This window comes from Lagopus leucura, unplaced genomic scaffold (assembly GCF_019238085.1).
Source record: "Lagopus leucura isolate 7727_CA_CO unplaced genomic scaffold, USGS_WTPT01 Super-Scaffold_100159, whole genome shotgun sequence".
In the NCBI taxonomy this organism is placed as follows: Eukaryota; Metazoa; Chordata; class Aves; order Galliformes; family Phasianidae; genus Lagopus; species Lagopus leucura.
Window position 1 is genome coordinate 29,902,317 of NW_024962335.1, and position 22,976 is coordinate 29,925,292.

The window sequence follows — 22,976 nt, forward strand, 5'->3', positions numbered from 1 at the left end:
TTTCCAAACTTGGTTACACGTCAGGAACCAAAGAAGGACCTACTTGATTTCAGAGGCCTTCAGATGGTGACAAGTCCAGAGCTAGCACAAACATGCAATTCCATGGAAGTCAGTCAAGCAGTGCTATTTGACAGCAACAAGGCATCTGTCCCAGTACTTCTAATATTTATTCTTCGGTGTGTCATGGATCAGCTGCCCCAAGGCCTCTCCTCAGTGCAGATGAGCACTATTGTGCTGCCATCGTTACACTCCAGGACTTGTGCCATTACTTGTGAGAATAAATCTGAGCTTGACATCAGGACACAAACCTTGCCCAGGCAAAACCCTACTGAGAAAGCAGTGCTCTGGAAGCAAACCATACATCAGCTTTTTTTCAGACAAAAGAACACAGCTCACAGTTGAAGTTTTAGAGCCACGAGGTAATTCAGTAGGTAATTCAGCTCCCAGAATCCCACTGCTGGTTTCAGCACTGACTTCTGCCTGCAGGGATGAGGACTTGGCTCACAAGATCTATCTGAAAGAGGTCTGTTCATTCTTTGATATGTGTCCAGCTCTCATTGATGTTAATGAGAATTATGCAAAGCTATTAAAGCATAAGAGAACACTTTACATCAACACATGTTCCAATTTTCTAAACAAAAGGGTGTTTTTTTAAATTTTCATTTTGCAATGATAAATGTTTACAAATCTTTGCAGCTGGGCCAGGTACACCTGCAGATTTCTCTTTGCTTTTCTGTTTCTTTGGCACAAAGCAAACAAACAAACAAACAAGACTTCCAAACAAAAAAACAGCTGGAAAATTACAGTCACTTTTACTTGTTTTTAAACTAAGTGGAACCAGTTTCCCACTGGGACAGATCATTTTGGGAGCTGCTCCAGATTATTTCAGAGCTGCTTTCCCAGTAGCTGGGAGCAGCTCTCGAAGCATTTTGCCACACCTACACCCAACCTGTACCTGCTCGCTTAAGAGAAGTTTCAGGCAGCAGCGTGGAGCAGCAATTCATAGAGGAAGTGGCAGGAAATGCTCCTTCCATATGGTGAAGCAGCTGGGAAGTGGAAGAGTCAAGAAACGACAGCCATAAGATGGCAAGACAGCAATACAGCAATTTCTGAGGAGGTCTGCATGTACTGAAGGCAAAGGTGTAAAAGAACCTAGTACACTGCAGTGCTGGTCACGAGAATCTTTCATAACTAGCTTTTTAATATGGAAAAATGCCATAATAAGCAGATTCCTACCTGAGAAACGCTTTGGTCCTTTCTCAAATTGACCTCAATGTGAGCAGGTATCCATTTTGGCTTCAACGCAGCAAGGCTATCCTTACGATAGCAAATCAAATGTGCCCAAGAACGTTCCCAGGCTCTGAGGCTAAGTGGCACAGGAATGCCCACATCTACACCAGCAGGATCGCGTGCTGAAGAGAGGGTGGGGTGGTCACACTCTCCACAATCTTCCAGGAGCCCTCCAGTCCCTGCTCCCATACAGGTCGTGGTGACAGCATGAGCACAAGCATCAAGATCATGCTGTGAGCCATGCTGGCAGGTCACTGCTACAGATACCTGTGAGCTCATGTTGATCTATTAATACTGATGCAGGAAGAAGGTTTTTGGACAACGGCCTCATTCTTGACCCAGAGTTTCCACTCATGCTTTCAGAGCCAACAGTATTTCGCTGGACAGGGACAGCATTTTTATCAGCACATAAACATCAGAGCAGCGACTGCTGAGCACTGAACAAAGCTGACTCGCAGGCTATGCTGTCAGGTGTCCAAATGTTATATCACCTCCTGAGGTGTGTCTTAACAACAAGCTTTGTTACAAAGATGTGAATTTGGCCTTTTACTGGAAGGCCCTCCAGTTTTGCAGCATTCTTTTCAGCTGAACCAAAGCATTTCAAGGTCTCTTCATACAGTTTATTCTGACACCGTAACAGAGGAAAAATGCCTTCAAGTAATCACATTCTGCTTGGAGAATTGGAGTTCTGGATCGCTTACACACAATAACAAGGAATTAAGTGGCAGGCAAATAAACCACATCTTCTACAAAAGCTTACACTTCAGTGATACAGCCAGTGGAAGAATGGAATCCACTCCATTTTGCCTTTTAAGTGTATTTCTGCTGTGCAAACATTTCTTAACACTTACATTATGATCCTACAAAATCCACATTTTTACCGATGCAAGCCACATTCTACCTGGGGAAGTTCCAGGACAAGGAACATGTTTCATTTTGGAACAGACCTCAAAGCACTGTTACTCTCAAGCACAATCCAGGCATGCAATGATGCACCTTCTCACTCCTATGCCAAAATATATATACATCATAAACCAAAGAGAAATCAGCTGTAAGGTTACAACTAAGTCATGTTACAAATGTTTCTAAGGCAATTGACTCTAGAAGAACTGAGAAGATAGTATACATTTTATTCCAAGTTTTGGTCTCTTTATCTCTTCTAATGGTTTATATCTTGATGCTGTGTGAATATATATGCTGTATGAATACATATATATATACACACATATAACCTTACTTTCACTGAACAAGAAAAGAGCATGTGTTTCTTGCTGTCACTGCTGTGCTGAGAAATATGAAGAATGGCCGTCAGGCATTCGAAGTTCAAAACCAGAATACCAAGAGAACAAATCCACACATGATTACTTTTAAATCTCATGATTTTTCAAACCAATCTCTTCAGTTTGTGGGGGATCTGACTCATAACTGTTTCAAAAGAAACAAACAGGAAACACTGCAGACATCTCCAAGTATTTCCTCTCCACCCCGTCACCGGCCTTGTCTTTTACCTCTCTTCTGGATACTTTTATTATTCCTTTCACCACATCAGCAATGAAACAGCACTGCTCTCTGCTGTACCCAGACATGCAAGAGCTTCCCTTCTCCTGCCCAAACCTAGGGCACAGGTGTGATGAATGAAGGCCATTTTGTGTCCTCCACAAAGGCAGATGAGAAAGCCAAGGCGCTCCACCATGCTTCGCTCTGCTGCAACCACAGTACCTAGAGGAGTACCAGGCAGGTACCACTTTGGTGGTACAGTCCAACAGAGAGCTGCCTCATCTGACTGCCCAACAGAGCCCAGCAACCGGCAGCAGCACACACAGCCTGTCAGAGGTGCAAGCTGGGCCTGCCAGTCCCCAGTGGACCACTGAGAGCTTAGAGCAGTGGAACAGGATGAAAAGGTGCTACAAAGTAATGTGCCAGGAAGGCTTTTTTACATCACTTGGTTTACTGCAGTGCTTCCTTTCATTGTATATGTGGGAAAAAAAAACATTTCCCTTTCTCCATTCACCATCATAACCTGTCAGGCAGTGGCTGCGTGAGCCCAGCCAGCAGGAGGCATGGCAGGGGATGGAAGCCAGGACAAGACTGACAGCACCCCAGGTAAGAATCCTGAGCTGCAACCTATGGGAAAGCACGGGAGATTTCTTGGCTGGCCCTGCTAAGCAAGTCCATCACATTCTGCAGTGAAGGGAAAGGAGGTAAATAATATTAACAGCGATGGGAGAAGAAAGAAATAAACTGGTTTGCCGAAGACTACACAGCACCCATAGGGAAGTGAACTAAGGGCAGAACAAAGTGGGTGACAGTAAGCAGCCATTATCACTGGCTTTTGTTACCATCAACTTTCAAACTCAACAAACTGTTGCAAGATAATCTCTTCCAAGCTCCCTCCTCCTATGAGCAGTTGTGACCTGATGATCTGTCCACGACTCCTCCAAACAAGGCTATTCTCTGACTGTAAGGACCCTCACCCAATGTGATAGGAACCATGAAGGCATGTGCTAAAATCCTATGCACTTCCCTCTTCAAAGATGTCAGTTACCTAGGGCCACTCTTTACTATTTTTCAATGGAAAAAATAAGCGTGATACATTTTAGTGGCCATTCCCAAAGGAACTTGTTGCACCTTTCAGGACACATTGTTTATTCCACCTCTTCCTATAGGTGGACAGTGTTACAGGTGATTGCAGGCAAGCCTAAGACACTAAGGTCTCCTTAGTGACAACCTTAAAAATGGTGCAATCCATGTCATCCTGGCTCCAACGATGTCTTTGAATAGTAGCAGCAATGCTGCCCTGCTGCTGTACACTTTCCCTGTAAGGGTAACCTGGACAAAAGAGCATACCAAAGTTCAAATCTAGTTTCAAGTTATACAAACTAATTGGTGTACACAACTCCTGTTTAAAAAGCTCTGTTAAACTCAATCTAACACTGTGCAATGATATTCAGCAGAGAAAAACCATTCTAACATTTTCCTTATCGCTCCACAAGCCTCCTGGACTGCTACAAATTATCACAAGTTAACTCACTGCCTGGTACGTTAAGATTAAAAACCTGCTCACTGCCTTAGCTACAATTCTCTATTCATTCGTGCATAATAAATATCAAATGCTCAGCTATAAACTGATCTGAAGAGATAGTACATCACCCCACCCCAAATCAGCTCAATTTTTATCACCTCTCCAGATTTCATTACACAATCACAAAGCCAAGCAACTATCTCTACAGTGCAGCTTTGTGTATGGTTATACAGTTCCTTCTCCAAGTCAAACAGCACTGCATTGTCTGGGATAATCTCAACCATTCACATAAACAACTTGTCTGCTAGATTTTGATTAACGCTTCCTTTTACGAGGACATTGAGATGCTTCAGCCTGAGCAGCACAAAGTCTGGCCTTCTGCTACGAGAGACCTGCTGGGCTCAAGCTTCTTCTTTGACTTGGAAACACAGCTGACAGCCTTGCCCCATGTACCTCTCTGAAGCAGAGCTCTATTATTTTGCAGTTTGACACACAGAAACAAAATGGCATTGGCTTAGGTGATGGCTGACACTTTTTTGAGTGATACTCATACATCACAACATTCAATAAAAGGACTAAGCTGACCCAAATGCAGGAAAGGGCAAAAGTAAACATCAGGCTTGTTCATTCATTTCAGGTTACAACCTTTCAGAGGCTGACGGTCTCCAAGCAACAGTAGACTCAGCTAGCACAAATCATCCACTAAATTGTTTAAGTATATGAACTCATATTGCTTGGAGAGAGCTAAGAAGCACTCACATAAACTGTTATGATGGTGAACAGTAACATGTTGCCACCGATAAAAAATAGCTTGCAGAATAAAACCATATCCACAGGCTTGGTGCTTTGGAAAACCGTTCCCCAAGCAGCCAAGACGGTCTCCGATATCACAGTTTACTCACACACAAATCCTCCCACTGGTACAACACCCTAAATAAGACATCGGAGTTAACAGAGCTGTTAACTCTGCATATAAACAGATATTAAACCTAAATGAATAATCTTTCTTCAAGAAATGGAAGTGGAGATGATTATTTCTCTGAACTTATGCTGTTGCTTACTACTTTGGCAACTTAAAAGGAGTGCAAATTGCTCCTGCACCTCGCGGTGCGCAGTTCACAGTGCTGGGTTGCAGCTTTGCATTAGCAATTCTGTGAGCTGGAAACAAGCTTGAGCCTCTGTTGTTTCTTTTTTCTAAACCTCATACTGAAGAGGTCTTCAAACGTATTTCTGTTTATTTTTATCTTTCAAGTTTAATTTTTTTATCTAAGAAATGAGAGTGGAGAACAGGCATTTGTTTGTACACAAAGCTGTGCATTAATATAAGTCTGTATCTAATTTGTTGTCCTGAAATCTGAAAAAGGTATCACAGTACCTATTAAAGTTAAGCTAGCTACTACCAACTAACTTTACACAGACTTTGTCAGTGTTGTGGGATGAATTTTCAACTGGCATTTGGGTCAGATTTGCTTCTGATCCCCTCAGACAATGCAAAGCAGCAGACAGCAGCTGATTTTCATCACCTGGAGGAGAACTGATCAGCTGCCACAAATTCCCACTTCCCCTTGCTCTCTCAATGCACCAAAATGGCAGAAGTAAAGTAAGACTTCTCAGCAGCCCCCAGCAATCCCTTCTGGCCAAGATCATTTGAAAGCAACTGCTTCAGTATAAACCAGAAATCCAGAAACAGAGAAATTCATCTGGTCACTTGTGACCATTTCAGGTGTAAACACCAGCCCATTCAGCTCCATAGCACAGAAAGCTACTGCCCAGGCAGGGTTACAATAGAGCCTTGCCCACTGCCTCTCCTTGGAGAGCTCAGGTTCTGCAGAAGCCTTTTGACCACTTATACACTGATACAGAGAACCTGAAAGCTTCTTCCAAGCAATCTTCAGTCCCATCAATGCACTGTCTACCCAGAAGGTCCCACCTTCAGTCTAGCAGCTGAGTAGTAAAGTCATTAGCCCCTTGAGATACACCCCTGATATGGGTCAAGATCAGAGCATCTCCTCCTCCCTACATATTAACAGGAAAACAAAGATTATCAGCATTCTGAGATTCAGACTCGATTTTCAAGCCAGCTGAGAAGCAGAAAACAAGCATAAGCAGATTGATTCTTCAGTGATAGCAGATGATCATTTGTTATCAACTGTTCTGAGTTGTGTGGACCCCTACCATGCAAATTTCCACTTCAGCCCCTTTCCTCCAGCCACACAGACTGCAAGCACTTTGGCTGAAAGTCAGAGCAGCGTCAGTGGCGCAAAAGATACTCTGAAGTGTTCTTGCCAGCACAAACTGCTCTTTCAGGGCTCCTGAGCTTGGTAACGGGGACAAAATGAACTTCCTGTTCTTCCACAACTGACACAGCAGATTAAGTGCTGGGAATGGGGAACCGCAGCAAACCACCTCAGACTGCACAGCCCACAGGCCAGGAAAAAGCACCACTCAGAAAGAGCTACCAGCATAGGGCACTGAATGCATCTCTGGCAGATGAATTCCATTCCATTTCATAAGGAGAAGGACCAAAAACTCATGGAAGATATTTGGGGTTCAGTTTATAAAGGACTTCCATATTCCTTCTAGATCCAAAAATGAGGAAGAAAAAGCTGTACCTGTGTATTTTTTATTTTTTTTTTTTTTCCATAGGAATATTGAATGCCTTTGTTAAATCCTTAAAATCAAGAACTCGGATCTGATCCATCAAACTATCACCACATAAAAACATCCCATTCTTTAGCAGAAGTAGGCAGAATGCAGAAATGCCAGAGCTCTCTCAGCAGGTAACATCAAGCACCAGCCCAGATTCCCACAGCAAAATCTCAGGGACCACTCCAAAGGCTAATACCTGAAGACATTTCATCACTCAAGCAAGTCTGGGGTTCTATTTGTTTCAGTATACTGAGAGGACTGAAATGTTTGGAAAGAAGAGCTGTCCAGACATTTTCAGTTGTTATTTAATAAAGTGATAAAACACTTGTATAATCTTGTATATTCTCTGCTAAACTAGGATAATGAGAAGAAAAGTAACTACTGAAAAATGCTTTTTTTCACTCTAGCTTACTGGAAATCTTTCTTACATCTGAACATGAGCTTGGTTGCTTTAGTTCATGCGCTTGTCATTGCAAGTTAGACCATTATCACACACCATATCTTAACAACATACAAAAATGAGACCAAAAAATGCAATCAAGACTGAATTCTCCCTAGTTCACTGTGTCTCACTAATCTCCAGTAATTTGTCAGCCTCTGTATATCTTTATGTAAAAGATCGTCCAGGAGATGTTTACATTACCAATCAGGCTTTAATGTTGCCAGTTCAGTGTTTGGTTCTATGCATGGTCCCTACTGCCCCAAAATTTCTATATTTTAAAGAGATTTGCTTTATATTGAAATAAAACTTCGGAAGTACAAATCAGTGCTCTCACCCATTGCTGGGCATGTTTCATGCAAGCCTATAATCTCAAAGACTCACTGAAGTACTCTGAATTTTAAATGTCCCTTTGATCTATGGGCTTACTCTTGACTGTACAAAAATCATGTGGAAAGGTTTCTTCAATTTCCAGTTTTCTTTGGTGCCTGACTTTGCAATTGTCAGGCCACTTCCTGGAACAAGCCGTGACTATAGCAAATGTAACTATCATGCTCAAGCCAACTCTCAATTCTCTGGCAGAAAGAAAGCTAGGCTCTTCAGCACCACACTCCATTGATGCCACAACAAGATTTGGCATCAGGGCTCTCTCTCATCTATCATGCAAACATCACATTTCCTGCACCGTTTTCCACATCCTGCTTACACATCACCAAATAATACATTTTTTTCACACCAGCTTTGACTTCTGCGGCCCCTCAGCTCCAGCATTTCCAAAGACACGATACAATGTCTGAAATAACATAACCATGCGACGATGGTACCAGTCATTCATCTTCCTCCACCTCCTATATACCGTCTCATTTTTAAACTCTGCACTTGCCTGATGAGACCAGAAAACTTGATCTTGCCGCTGTGAGAGGAAGCTACACTTTAAGACAATTGCAAGAGCCAATTACTTCCCCAGATTCTCCTTGGGAAGTTCCTAGCTGCTCTGAAGTCCATTCCAGGAAGCCAAACACATTCTTCAGGCAGATGATTCAAGGAGTTTTGCATCTTATTCAGAAGGTTTTGCAAATTATGGGAAGGTAATTTCTTTCTCAGCAATCTCATTCCTTGAAATAACCAATCCTTTGATCTTCTGCCTAAGGCAGTATCTGCAGCTAGCCTCCAAAGAGTTCATTTGGATGAGGCACATCATCTCATTCCACCTTGGAAAAGCCATTACTACAGTAACCAAAAATGATCTGCAAGATCACTTCCAAAGTCCACAAGACTTTGCAGAGTCTCAAACACAAAACGAAACTTTCCTCAACTACATTTTGTGAAAAACCAGATCAAGATAACTATACTTGCATTTTTGACCATCCAGTTGACTCACCTTGCTCTCTGAGAATGGCTCTATTGCCTACTTGCTTCCAGATAGTGAAATTTATTGCAACCACATTAAAGGTGTCACTTTCATCTGCAAGTCACCACTCAAAGTGCTCATTAAGTAGCCTCATCAGACATTAGATTCCTTCTGATTTGCCCAGTTCTTTTTTTCTTCTGACAGATTTATTTTTGTTTTAAATCCATAAAGCTTTCAGTTCTAGTACTGGAGGTCATATCAATTCTATATATTCTCTTTACATGGTGCACTTTTCTCTATGACTGCTTCTCTGCTTCTTATACTGTGGCTCCACAAGAACACTGGTCACAAATTTCCACTTCGGAAGTTGGAACCACCACGTGATACAAGCTATGAACAGTCCCAAGTGATAATGTGAGTTCTGAGGACTTAATGACTACTGAACTCTAAAGAAAAATCTGAGATGCTGTCAAGTATTTTCTTGACCATTTATTCACTACCATTTACTCATGATTTTTTTTTTTTTTAATAGATTTTTGTTTTCTTGGAAATCAAGCAGTAGAAATTTCTTTGACTACAGTTTTTACAGAGGACAGTGCTCAATTGCACTATCTCATTTTCATTTTCCTTGGGTCAATGTAGCAGGCATTCTTTTCCTATAATTGAGTTTTTGTTCTTGTTCTTTGCAGTTCTCTGCACTTGGATATATATAGTTTGCCCAGTCAGTGTTGAATTTCTTTCTATGAAAAGCATTGACCATGCTTTTAGGTTCACAAAACTCAGCTTTTACTCAGCTGTTACTGGGTATACGTGCTTTGGGTGATGACTGCTATTGCTTCATCTATGTCATTCCATAAAGGAGGAGGATTTTATGTCATAATTCAATGACAAATGAAGAGCAGTAATTATACTTACAAGTTCCAGTGAGGCTGCACCCAACATATGAGGCACAACAATAACGCCAGCAAGTGTAAAACTCTTTTCAATTCATATTGTTTTCATGTGATAAAACTCATTCTGAGTTTTTGATATATACTTTTAGAAGTTTGACACATGGAAACAGTAATGAACTAACCAGTTTTGTTACAGCTGGCTTTCTGCAAGGTTTACCATGAGATAAGCAAACAACAACAACAAAAAAAAAAAAAAAAAGCAATTTAACATTGAATATCTTACCAGGTCAACATCTATAAAACAGAGAAACAACCCAGAACTTGGAAGTCCTGTGTTACATACGACAGTTTGTTAACAACCTTGTGTAAGTCATTCCTCTGCTTATGTTTCATCTCTTATTACAACAATTCCCTTTAAAAACACTGCAGATCTACAGGGGAAAATCCAGACCAGCACTGTCTCTCTTCCAGCCCTAATGAAGTATAACAACTGGGCAAGGCATTGCTTAATCACAGTGAACAGTTTAATCTGCCACAGAGAGGAAACAAACAGGTGAAATGGTCCCAAGGCCAGGAGTTTGACTCCACCACCCCAATGTGCAACATTGCTTCCAGTGAAGTGTTGGTAACATGCTTTACAATGTCCTGTGTACTACTAGATAGGGAAAAATAAATAAATCTTGCAGTAATCTTGCAGAAAAACCTGTTCAACTACAAAAGTTAATACAGACAGGACTTGATACCTGCCAGGTCCTGACCTTGTTATTTTGCAAGCAATGCCATCAGTACCACAAACCAAGCTCACCTCTAACCTGAATCCTTCAGTTGCCCAGGTTGCATAGCAGTGCTTCTGGGTGACTTAATGGCCAAATTCTCATTTATCCTCAAGTAATCCTAGAGAGGTCGCCCAAGGAAGCAGAAATCTCAACTTGGATATTGTTCAATTGGTATCCTGTTATTAATTGTTTCATAACGTATTTGCCTTTTTTAAGCCTACAGATGTTCAGGTGTAGGGCCTCCTGTCATGGATCTTGGCTCCTATTTTGTTGATTACTGTTTCTCAGCAAAAGTATATATATTATCATAACTAACTGCCAACCACACCTATGGAAATAAATCGTTACCTGCTTACTTAAAAATAAACAGAATCAATAACCACTAAATTCTGTAAGTTTCGTACTTTTATCATTTAAAGGCTATTTTTTCTCTGTATTCTAACAGACTTTATAAACAGCATGCTATGACAGCAATGACACATAATCCTGTATACAAAGATACTTGAAAATTTCATTTGAAGTTTAAACTTTCAGTATTCACTGCAACGTTCCACTTCTCTGCTGTGACATTAACAAGAAAACCCAAAATATTTATTACAGCAGCTCAATACTTATAATGCCTGTTTAACGTCAAAGCTAAATTTACTAAGTTCTGTCTTCAATCTAAAAAGCACTACAGGCATCGTCCAACCTGAATTTTACATCAGAAAACCTGATTTCTTCTCTATATACCAATTTTAAAGCAATGAAATTTCACAGAATTCTTCGCTTAGCTTCAACTTTCCAGCTGTCTGCAGAGTCAAGCTCACTGCACCCTGTTTTTCCAATCTGGAATATGAGTGAAGTCTGTGGACCAACAACAACATGAACAGATTGCAAACATGACAGATTGCAAGGAAAGGACATCAAACTCAGTTGAAGCTGTAAAGTAAAAGCTATCTCGGAAGAAAATTATAAACAAGGCCAGAAATTGCCCAAGATGTCAAAGTTAATACTATTAACAGGCAGTTAACCTTTTTCACTTGGCACAGATGTTTGATTTTTTTAAACGAAGGAAACAACATTAACTTAACAAGTAGCCTCACAACTTCTATTCTTTGATCAGAAAAAATGGAGCTTGCTTAATGATGTATTTTTACATTTTTCACCAGTCATAACTAGAAAGATCTGCTCCTAGTGTTTTCAAAACTGATAGTCTTAACTCAATCTATTAGTTTTGTTTGCAGCTTTTTTTATTGTTTCTGAACACTAAGAAAATATTAACCAGGCATAAAAGGTGACTGAGAATATTTTAGCAAAGAACACTGATTCAGTTATCTGGAACAATTGCACGGCCTGACAGATCTCCAAGCTCAGTGAACTTTAAATGAGATCAACAAGGTCATGCCTAAAGCAGTGCTCCAGTCTCAGGTGCAGTGAGACCCCCACCTGCAAAGCATGTGCCCTGATACAAAGGCAGAAGAAGGAAATCACTACTAAACTCGGGACACTTCGTACACACCTTTTGTGTGTGTGTGTGTGTGTGTGTGTGTGTGTGTGTGACCATTTGAGGGAGAACAATTCACTTCTGTTTAAATATAAGTTTAGAATACCCAAAATTCATAGAGCCCTGAGAGTTGGGACTTCACAAATAATCCCAGATACTGCATTTGGATAAAACTACACCTGTCATGCTCAATACAGCTGCCCCCTAAAGCTGACAAGTTAAACTTTCCAAATTGCATAGCTCAAGATTGAAAAACTACCCAAAATTTCACAGGCAGATGTGGTCTGGAGCCAGGCGAAACTCCCCACAGCAAAACGAGACATGTCCTGCAGGGTTCCTTGGTGGTTTGTGCCTGCTGGGCTCCAGCTTGCACCTCAGGCAAGGCGAAGAGGCGGGGAGGAATGCTAGCACAAGTAAAGAAAAGAAAAGCCCATAAGCTGAGTTTCTGTCTGTTAACTGTGGGCCTTTGGTGTAAAAGTCTGGGGCTTACTGTGAGTTTCAGCAGCTGTTTTCTTATTCTGCAACTGCATGCTTTCAGCTGCCTCTGCAACACTCATTAACTTACATATGTCAGGCTCAGGAAAAAAAAAAAAACTGTTTGAAATTCAAACAAGCCTCTAAAAGAAAATCAAGATAACAAGTTCAAGCGTTGGATCATAACAAGCTTCTGTGTTTTGTGATTCATACGAAAAGCTCCAGTTTCAGGGTTTGTTTTGCTTTTAAGTGACATCGATTTTTATCTGCAAGAGGTCAAAGAAGAAAAGCTTGGTTACTGTTTTAACGTTGGCTCCTGCAGTAAGTTCAATTTGCAATGTCAAACTACAACAGCCACACCTCAATACTTTTCTAGCCTTCTCTGCCAGGTAATTTCAAACGAATTTCAACCCTATGCCTTTTGTCACATGGTAGCAATCAACCTAAAGGGGCATTTCAAATGAACTGTCTTAAACTTGTTATCTATAAGATTACAGGAATTCATTAAGTATAGCTTTAATTGCTAAGTGCACATGATGTCCAATGCTTTGGTAACAACTCTGCCATACACTGCAAATATGGAATGGGACTGTGTCATTAAGGGCTGCTTTGTGCTTTTAAAGTGAACTGTGTAAGGTACGATAGGCAATCTAAAAACTATTCCTACTATTTCTTATCCTGAGGGATTGATTTTGCAACCCAGTCATTCTCCTAGGGTAAGCAGTATTGTTATGTATTTTCCCAAGCAATACCAAGAGCTCTGAAAAAATAAAATCAAATATTCAGTTGACTGAGACCAGACCAGCCTCAGCACAGACTTCCACCATTTGAAACAGCAAACCATGCAACAGCAGCATCAGGCTGCTTGCTTCTATGTGGAATAATCTGAAAATAAATAAGACAATTTACCAGTAGCTTTCAAAGCTACTTTCCAATAGCAGGGGATACTGCAGGTCCCTCAGCAACTGTCCTTCCTATGTTTCTGTTCACTTCCACTTTCTTTCCAACAGATTCTGCCTGTTGGAGCACACTCACTAGTCCCTGCCCCACCACACACACCTAACTGCCCATGCACTCAGGGTGCCTGCATCTTGCTCTTCTGACTTCTCTACCACCTCACCCTAAGCCAAAGAGCGAAGCTGCACAGAACCAGCAGAGCAGGAGCTGCTAACTCCAAAGCCATTACGATGGGATAATGGCCAGGGGCAGCTGCCAGCACAGCCCACAGCGTCACAGCAGTCCCAGTAAGATCATTCTCCATCTCAGTGCCTCCAAAAGCCAGGCCAACATTAAGAGGAGCAGAGGAAGAGGAGTCTGCCATGCAGGAGGAGGAGCAGGCCTCACGGCTGCACTGCCACTCCAGGCAGCTCTCCACACAGTTCTGTAGGATCTTTCTTTACCAAAAGTCAGGGATAACCAATAGATTTTTACTTATCCTGTTCACAGAAATGTTCCTGCTGTTTCATCTGAAACTTTCCACACAAAAAAATTCATCCCCGGGCACGTCTCCCTCAGTAGAAGAAGTCAAGGCACAGCACCACTGCAAACAGTAGGATCGAGGGCATACAATGAGCAAAGTCTGCACATGAATGTACATGTGGAGCTGGCTGTTCAGTACTTAGAAGGTATCAGATTTAAAATAACGTAAGTGAAGGTTTGAAAGAACCAGTTGTAAGGACCATGTAAGGACCCTATGTTAAAACAGTCATCTTCAAATAAGTGACAAAATAAAACACAGACAAGGAAACAAAGCAAAATCCTGAACGATCAATTTCCTTTCCTCATTTTTTCTATGAACACCCTTCATCTAATGCATCGCAGTCACACCTGAACTCCGCTGCTCCTCTCTTCCTATAGGACAAGGACAAGAGCCTACAGGCTCTCCAGCACAAGCAGACACCAGACCCCCACATGCACCAGGAGCAAATCCAACAGCCGTGGGCCCGTGGCTCACCACTTAGCTCAGCAGTACCTATGCCATTGGCACTGCGGAATGTAAGGCCCAGTGCAAGCCAGCTGCCCACAGGTGTGAGTGCCCCTCACCGGAGCAATTGCAGATGGAGCCCATACTTCCTACCAGGGCACTTTCAAAACATAGGGCGCCCCTGATTGGATGTGCTGAGCTAAGCTTCTCATTACGCAGAAGGCAGCTCAATACAGATTAAAGTCATACAAGTTGTTAAACAATCTTCCCTCTTTACTGACTGCTTCCCACACAGCCCTGTCGAGAACTGCAGAAGCTTTAACACCCACACCAGCCGTCTCCACTTAAAATTAAGTCTCCTTTTATTTCTATCAGCACACACAGCTTAGGGGTAAACTCACTTTTACTTTAAATCAATTGGCTCTTACCCTACGCTCACTTCACTCTCCGCTTCTGTTTGTCCTTTGATAATGAACTCTTTGAACCAAGGATATTACGTTTCAGCATACAGCCTTATTAATCGTAAGGCTGTAATTAAAGCTACTCCTGCGCTCCTTCACACTCAAGCTGTGCTCTGTGCGCAGGCAACATGCCTGGAAGAAGCCGCCTCCCCCAGGATCCTTACTTGCTGCATTCCCACAAGAGTGCTTTGTGGGAAGCCCCGTGCCATTGTTTATTTAAAGGTGGCACTGTTGTTTGGGATGAGCATCCAAATAAGTTCATTAGAAGCAGCAAAGTTGGAGCAGGGCCCAGTTGTTAATGCGAGGGGATAATTGCAGAGGAGATAAGCTTTGATACATGTATTGAAATGCAAGGCAGGCAAGACACAGATTTGTATTCATATATTTCTGCTTGTGTGGTATTTGTTATATAGTCAATGAAGATATTTAACAACATATATAATATAGCTCATGCATTAAAAAGTTATCACAGAAAAAAAATAGTGTAGCTGCAAAGTGGCCCATAACGAGCCAATTTGTGTTCTCGGTTGCATCAGCAGACATGGAAAGTAGCTGCAGAATTCAGACTGGTGCTTTTGCACTAGGATGATGACAAAGAAAAGGTATTTCTGAAAACACTAAGCCTGCAAAGCAGAAAAGATACTAAGACAGAGAATCAAACTGAGAGGTTTCATCAAGAGGATAAGGCACCTCTGTAGCAAAATGCAGCAGTGCTTCTGCCCACAGGAAAGAGGAAATTCAGCTTCCCTCCCTGCTCCACATATTACTATGTTCTGTATGTATCAGAATTAAATTATGGTGATTCCAGTTATGCCACTTTCACTTTCTTCAAGCTTTTTATTCTCTCCTCACTAATTACATTTTGTCACCTGGCAAGAAAAATTTGCCGTTAATTAAAGGACATATACAGTGCTCCTCAACCATAGCTTACAATTTCAGGCAGTATAAGAGAAGGATGGGGAAAAAAAAGTACACTTCAGAAAATATTACACTGGCGTGTTGTAGCATCATCAGTAACTATATCTTTTCTCTTAGCACCATTTCTGAGGCCAATAAGACAACATATTTTTAAAGTTGTTGTGGGTTTTTTTTGTTTCTTTTTTTTTAATGATAAGAGTAGTTGAGCACTGGAACAGGTTGTCCAGAGGGGTGGTGGATGTCTCATCCCGTAGACATCCAAGCTCAGGTTGGATTGGGCTCTGAGCACCCTCAACTAGCTGTGGGTATCCCTATTCATTGCAGGGGAGTTGGATTAGATGACCTTTAAAGGTCCCTTCCGACTCAAACAATTCTATGGATCTGTGATTCTATTTTAGCCTTTGTGGTATTTCCAATAATTTGGTTTATACTGCTCACTTTCTAATTAACCTCATCTCTTCACAAAACATGACTGATGCTGTCAGCATCAAGTCCAAATTTAGTAAGACGTCTAATGCACTAAAGCCTAGTGGCAAAACCTAATAAAACTGCGATACTCATCTCAAATTCATTAAAAAAAAAAAAAAAAAAAAAAGTTCAGTCAAGTGAGAGAGGCTGCCTGAGACAAGTGAGTGCTAAACTGAAGAAAACGAGCTGGGAGTTGGATTTGATGATCCTTACAGGTCCCTTCCAGCTCAGGATATTCTGTGGATCTATGAAATCACAGATTCTTTTTACTGCTCATTAGAAATGCTCACACCACCCAGCAGGCAGCCCCCGCCGCATCCCCCATTAACCACATTCAGTGAGGTCTCTATGGCCCCGCAACGCAGCAGCTGTGCAGAGGTGAGCCAGAAACACAGCTACTCTCAGTGACCGGCAGCCCCATTGTCAAACTTCCCAGCAGCTGATGCTGGCTTTTGTGGATATTTACTGCTTTTCCGCCTCCCCAACTGAGAACACATTTTCCTCTCATTGTACAGAAAGGTGATTAGCGGTAGCTCCAATTCCCGGCACACATCAGTGCCCACACTTACTGCCAAAGCACTGGGAAGGTGGTCCCAAGGCTCAGACACCACTATAAGAGAACCTGTGATGCCCGGATCCATCACCTGGCTCTGCCACATACTGCCTCTAGGACATAAAACCTCACACTGTACAGGAGCTGTACATGCTCTAGGGGTGTAAAAATGAGAGAGGAAGAAAAAAGCTATTAGTGTTATTCGGTAATCCAGTACAAAACATATTTTGAAATGGCAGAAAAATTACCCATGGGTGCAAATTCCTTTTTCCAAACACTGTGAAGGATGAACAGTTTGTATACACAGAAACATTCTCCTTTTTTAAAAAAGGAAGCAGAGAAAAAGAAACATCTCAAAGCTTCGGGATTGGAAAAGTCAGATTACACATCACCAGCATCTCCGAGAAGCACCCAGATCCAGAATAAACCCCAACTCAAAGAACAAAAAAAAAGTGCAGGCAATTGCTTGAACCTCTGTACCCCAGGAATCTGAAGCCTGCAGCATCCAACAGAGAGTGTTGAGCTTTAAAAGCCTCTCCAAGATGTCCCAGAAGTGCTCCTGTTCACTTGAATTTACAGCCTGCAACATCCTTCTGAAGAGGCATTCATGCCTCTTCTTCAAAACCTCACCACAAACCTATTCTACAGATTAAAAAAAGAGGAAGAGTTAGGAGCGTGCTGCCTCACTTCCCTGCCCCTGCCCCCAGCCAGCACTGTCTCGAGATGTGGAACAGACATTCAGTTTCCTCTTCTGACTATGGGATCACATCTGACAGCAGAGCCTTCGCCCCGTACCTCACTCAACAGCTGTTTATAGTAAACAGAACAAAAGCCCTGCGCCAAGGATGGGAAGGCAGGTTTCTCTCAGCCCAGAGAAGTGCCCAGCCTTTTGGGTCCTACTCCCAGAACCTCGCTGTCCCAGCTACTCCCAAAACCTTTTTTTGCAGCCAGAGGTGTGCAGAGGCACTGCTGCCTTCACAGCACCCCTGGGCATGCTCATCTAGACACGGGGCAAGGAGCCCTGGTCCCCAGATGCCGAACAAGGGAGGACCACCAAACCTCCTCCCTGCTCAGCAGGAAGGTTCCCATACTCATGCTCCAGCAGGTATTAAGCAGAGCCTAAACTCAATCTGCACAGCTCAACTTCATCCTTCCTTTGGATTTAAGTTTCATGAAGAAAACTGAGCACATGACCAATTCTGCATCAGCAAGCAAGCAAAAAATATTCCACTACGCACGAAACCCAGCCTTTGCCTGGATCTTCACCTCAGTTCTAATCTGTTTGAATAATGCCACTTATACATGGGTCTCCCCAGCCTGGAGAGGTGCTGTGTGCAGCTTTTTACCTTATTTATAGCGTGGCCTCACACATGCTTTGTTTAAGAAACAATTAGCCTTTGACAGCTTAAAATAAACAGCACTCTTTCCCTGCTACAGAGCCACTAGATTCAAGCTGAATTTAAAGTTCTTGCAATTACAGGAGATTGATGGACTGCAGAGTGCGAGCCACAAGCTGGTTTGCCCTCCTCTCCCTGACGTTGGCAAGATGGGGACATCTCCACACAGATGCTGGCAGAGCAGAGGACCTGCAGTAAGCATTCCAGCCACACATGCCCAGCAAATGTGCAGCTGGGCAAAGCTCTCTCCTGGACTTACTGCTGCTTTCTTCCCTGGACTAAACGGTGTTTGCCTCTTGCCTGGCTGCAGCCAGCCCAAAAGCAGTCACTGCGCTGGCTGGCACAGGTAACAGCACCTCGCAGCACCTTCAATATCTGCTCAACTCCTGCACCACCAGCAGAGGGTCAGCGCTCCCACTTAGAGGGCATGGGAGTATTCCACTGGCAGCTTCGCTTCTCCTTTGGGGCCTTCAAGCTCCTCAGCTCCAAACCACAGCCATCTTTGGATGTTGGGAACACAGGATGCTGAGAAGCTGCCAGAGCTGCCTTGTCTTCTTGAAGCCCTGAAGGAGAGACACACACACATAACCTGCCTCATCCTGGAGGTGTCCTCCAGCTGGGTCAGCTTGCTTTTATTACAGAAAAACCTGGAGAGGTGTTAGTGAGCGCATTAGCTTAGGCTCAGTAACTTCTGCAGAAGAGATCCCCCATACCACAGGCAGACCACAGCCTTGGCTTCCTGTCCATAAAGCTGGGGTGAACACTCCGTCCTGGCTCCTGGAGACAAGAGGCTCGGAAGCCACCAGGTAACTGAATGCAACAGTGAGACAGAGACCAACTACTCAACAACAAACCGTGCCAACAGAGAAGCAGGGGCTAGAGGAATAAGAAACAACAGCCAGTGGTTAGCAGCTGCAGAAAGCAAACATTTTCAGACAGGATTTAAAATTACAAGAGTCAGCAAAATAAAAGGAGACGTGAGACACATTACAGAGTCACAGATAGAAAAGGTATGGAATTAACAAACAGAGGAACAAACCGTAGAAAAATGTTTGTTAACATGAAATGATCGCATGCAAGGATAGGAAAAATAGAAAAAAATATAGACTACTATGGGCGCCTGCTTCCTCCCAGTAAGGGTACCACAGCAGGTACCACCACAGTCACTGCTGCTATTCTAACACTACTCCCACTTGTAGCCCCATTGTCGGGCCTCAAGGGCACCAGGAGCTCAGTGACAGGAGCCGCACACTCCTCACGAACCAAGGGTTGACTTCACTGAGTGCATTTGCTTAGCGGTAGTTCTGAAGGTACAGCTGATGTCTGACAAGCAAAAACTGCTGTTAAACCTAGGCTTCAGCTGCCTTGTGGACAGAATGACTTTGATCCACCCCATCAGCATGCAGTTCGGGCATGCTCAGGGACACGCTCACCTTGGATGTGGCACCCAGGCACTGGGACCCTACATCAGTGGGACCCCTCAGGGCTGTTGTTGCAGCCACACTGTGCCATGGGTAAAGAACAAGACGAGTGTGCTTCTGGAGGCACATCCCTGTGCGGGATCCCAAGGGGCAATCAAAAGCACGCATAGAACCCCAAGCAAGCAGGAGAGGGGCAGCACTGCATCTTTCCATCCTGCACAGAGGAAATGCAGCTCGTGGAAGCAACACTCCTACGGCACGGAGTATGTGGTTACGAGCAGCTGTTTATCACCCACTGCAGGGAAGACCCCGCCAGAACACGAACGAGGAGGGGCACGCTGTTCAACTAAAGAGCAGCAAAGCGCTCTCAAGTTTTTGTCCTTTCTCACCTTTGCAGCGAATCACGCGCATACCAAAATTAAAAATAATAACAGTTAGAAATAAGTTATTAAATAAATAAATAAATAAGAAGCACTGCAGCCGCGAACACGGCGCACACGCGGCACTCAGGCCGGGACGCTCCGGGTGGGCTGCGCCGGACAGAGCCAAGCCGAGCCGAACCGGCTGCGCGGAGCCGGGCCGCTGGCGCTCCCCGCTGCCCCTCTCTTCCTCCGCACTTCCTACTTTCCGCGCTCCGCCAAGCGCCGCGCCGGGCTGGCAGCGCTCTCCGCCGGCCGCTTCCTGTGCCGCCGCCCGCCCCGCACTCACCCCAGGGTGCTGATGAAGCCGTTGACGGAGCCCTCGGCGTAGAGGGACACGATGTCCCCGATGTACAGAAAGCTGGACATTTTTTCAGACATTTTGCCTCATTCTCCGTTCATCTCGCGCTCCGCCACCACTCCCACCCTCCTCGAAGCCAGACGACACCGGGGGAGGCCGGAGGAGCGCGGCGGAACGGCGGCGAGCGCGGGCCCGGCCGCGGCTCCTGCGGCGCTGACAGGAGCGCGGCGCCGCTGCCCCCCGCCGCCCGCCCCGTGCCGCCTCCCGCCCGCCTCCCGCCCCTCGCGGCGGCCCGCCCCGGCCTCTCCACATGGCCGCCCGCCGGGCTCGGGGCAGAGCGGGGCCTGGGGCCGAGGTTTGCAAGGCTGCCACGGCGCAGAGAGGCGCCCGGCGCGTTGCTGCTGGGGCTTGGTGGCATGCTTACTTCTGTGGCTCAAACTTCAGGAACGTGAATTCTTGCACCCATACTTTCCCTACAACTCTAATTTCAGGCACGCACACCAGCAGCACCGGTCAGCCGCTGTGTTTTTTCAACAGATAGCTGGGAACTATGAAGAAACAACAGTTCACCCGATCAAGTAGCCTGGCCAAGTACTATTCTTGTATCTCACACTAGGAATGTGAATCCGGCTGCGGGAACAAGCAGGTTGCTGCAAAACGAGGACTAAGCTGAGAGCACGGTGCTTGTATTTCATGTCCCACACTCACAGATTCCAGCGTTATCTTCTACTCCAAGCAAATACTGTTGGCACCAGAAATGCTGAGTCTTGACATTAAAGTTAGAAGAAAAAAAAAAAGTTTTACCATCTACTCTGCCCAGAAAAGCCTATCATGCTATTCTATTACCCCTCTTGCTCTCCTATGCTAAGCATTCCACATTTGTCTCCTTTTTGTACCCAGCAGCATGCAGAGCCACCAGCAATGCCATCCAAGACCTAAGCCTGCATTCTGCCTACGGAAATACATATGAGCACATAGGCCCTAAATCTTACAGCTTCCCAGGTTCCTTCAGTCTCCTGGAATAACTACAATGATTAAAACATTTCTAAGAAAGAAACTGAACTTCTTATCTTCAGGACACCAGGTGAGGTGCCCTGCATAAGCCACGCAGTTGGCTGGAATCACCCAGGACAGAAGGGACCAAGGAAATTCTTGAGCATGAGAATGGTGGCAGAGCAGTGTGAAAAGGATGACAGACTCAGGCTTTGGGGACAACAACCTGAGCAGTAGGTGCCAGCCCACTGACAGCAGCAGAGGTGACATAGGAAGAAAATGGGAGTCACAGTGGTGACACAAGAAGGCTCCAGGGAGACCTCACTGTGGCCTTTCAATACCTTGAATGGAGCGTGTAAACAAGAGGGGGGAACTGTTTAAATGGGAATAGTGATAGGACAAAGGGGAATGGTTTTAAACTGAAAAAGGGAAGGTTTCAGTTAGATATCAGGAAGAAATTTTTCACACAGAGGGTGGTGACACACTGGACCAGGTTGCCCGAGGAGGTTTTGGATGCCCCATCCCTGGAGGCATTCAAGGCCAGGCTGGATGTGGCTCTAGGCAGCCTGGTCCAGTGGTTGGACCTGCATATAACAGGGGGAGTTTGAAACTAGATGATCTTTGTGGTCCTTTTCAACCCAGGCCATTCTATGATTCTATGAGGGCTGCTGCCCAGATGGGGTGACACAGGAGAGGCCAGAATTATACCACCCATGTAAACATCCACTGGTAGCTGATACACACAGATTGGGGACAGTATACCTGGGCTGTACCCCAACAGCTGTGCATGTGTGTGGGACAACTGAGTTCTAGCATTACAAAAGAATCATTTTTGGAAATTTTCAGCATGTACTTTCCATGGCAAAGCTCCAACTGACAGAAGCCCTATAACTCCTCATCTTCTCTGCCTCTTTTCTCCCTGGTATGCCAGGGCCAGGCTGCATTCTACTGCATCCCTCCATCCTTACTCAGCTGGAATGCACTTACCACCAAAAGCTGTTACTACCTCCTCCTGGCCTACTGATGATAAATCTCGATCCATTTCTGAGCAGTGATGGCTATTATCTAGAAATGAGCTGTATGAAAGCAGCAGGTTTTTCCCTCTTCATGGGAAAAAACAGTCAGATTCAAAAGGCAGTCAAGTATTTGAGCAAACACTTCATTTTAAACCCGTATCACTGAAACAGTCCAACAATCTCAGTAAAGTTACTAGATTTGTATACTGAAAATAAGCAAGCACTTTTCTGCTGTCCTCAGCTAGATCTAAAACCGGTGTGCAATGGAGCCTTTGCTGATCCTCTCCTTGCAGACAGGAAACTTCAGCTTGACAAATGCTTCTCCAGCATTTTCAACAAGCATTAAGCCTACTTTATTTAAAGTAATGTTCGTGTGTCACTGAGTGTTAGTTTTATGAAGATAATATCTGTAAACATTTTATTAAGATGAAAGAGATTTTGTCATAACAAAGTATACATAGAAGAAAATAAAGCATGGTCAAAGATTATAAATGGAACACTGCTAAATTTGTCTTTGGAGCAGAAATAAACCAAATTGGTTTATCAATATAAGTATTTCTACTTCTGTTTCTAAATTCGCAGTTAGTTGCAGAGCAAAGGTGAGACTCTTTAGACATTAAATTGGACCAGCTGAATGAATAGCTGCATGGAATTTCTCAGGGTCCAGATCACATCTTTATCCACATCTCTCTGATCTAGAGATAAAGAATCAGCTGGACAATCAC

The 22,976-nt window shown here is 43.9% G+C and overlaps 1 protein-coding gene across 2 annotated transcripts in view; it reads right to left on the bottom strand.

Moving 5' to 3' along the window:
* ITPR2 (inositol 1,4,5-trisphosphate receptor type 2) overlaps positions 1–20,396 on the bottom strand; it is a 266,121-nt gene extending 245,725 nt beyond the window's left edge. For both annotated transcript variants that reach the window (XM_042889533.1, XM_042889531.1), the window contains exon 1: positions 20,231–20,396. In XM_042889533.1, coding sequence (XP_042745467.1) covers positions 20,231–20,322 — 92 coding nt within the window. In that variant the 5' untranslated portion in view covers positions 20,323–20,396. The remainder of the gene's footprint in view (positions 1–20,230) is intronic.
* Positions 20,397–22,976: the final 2,580 nt, after the last annotated feature.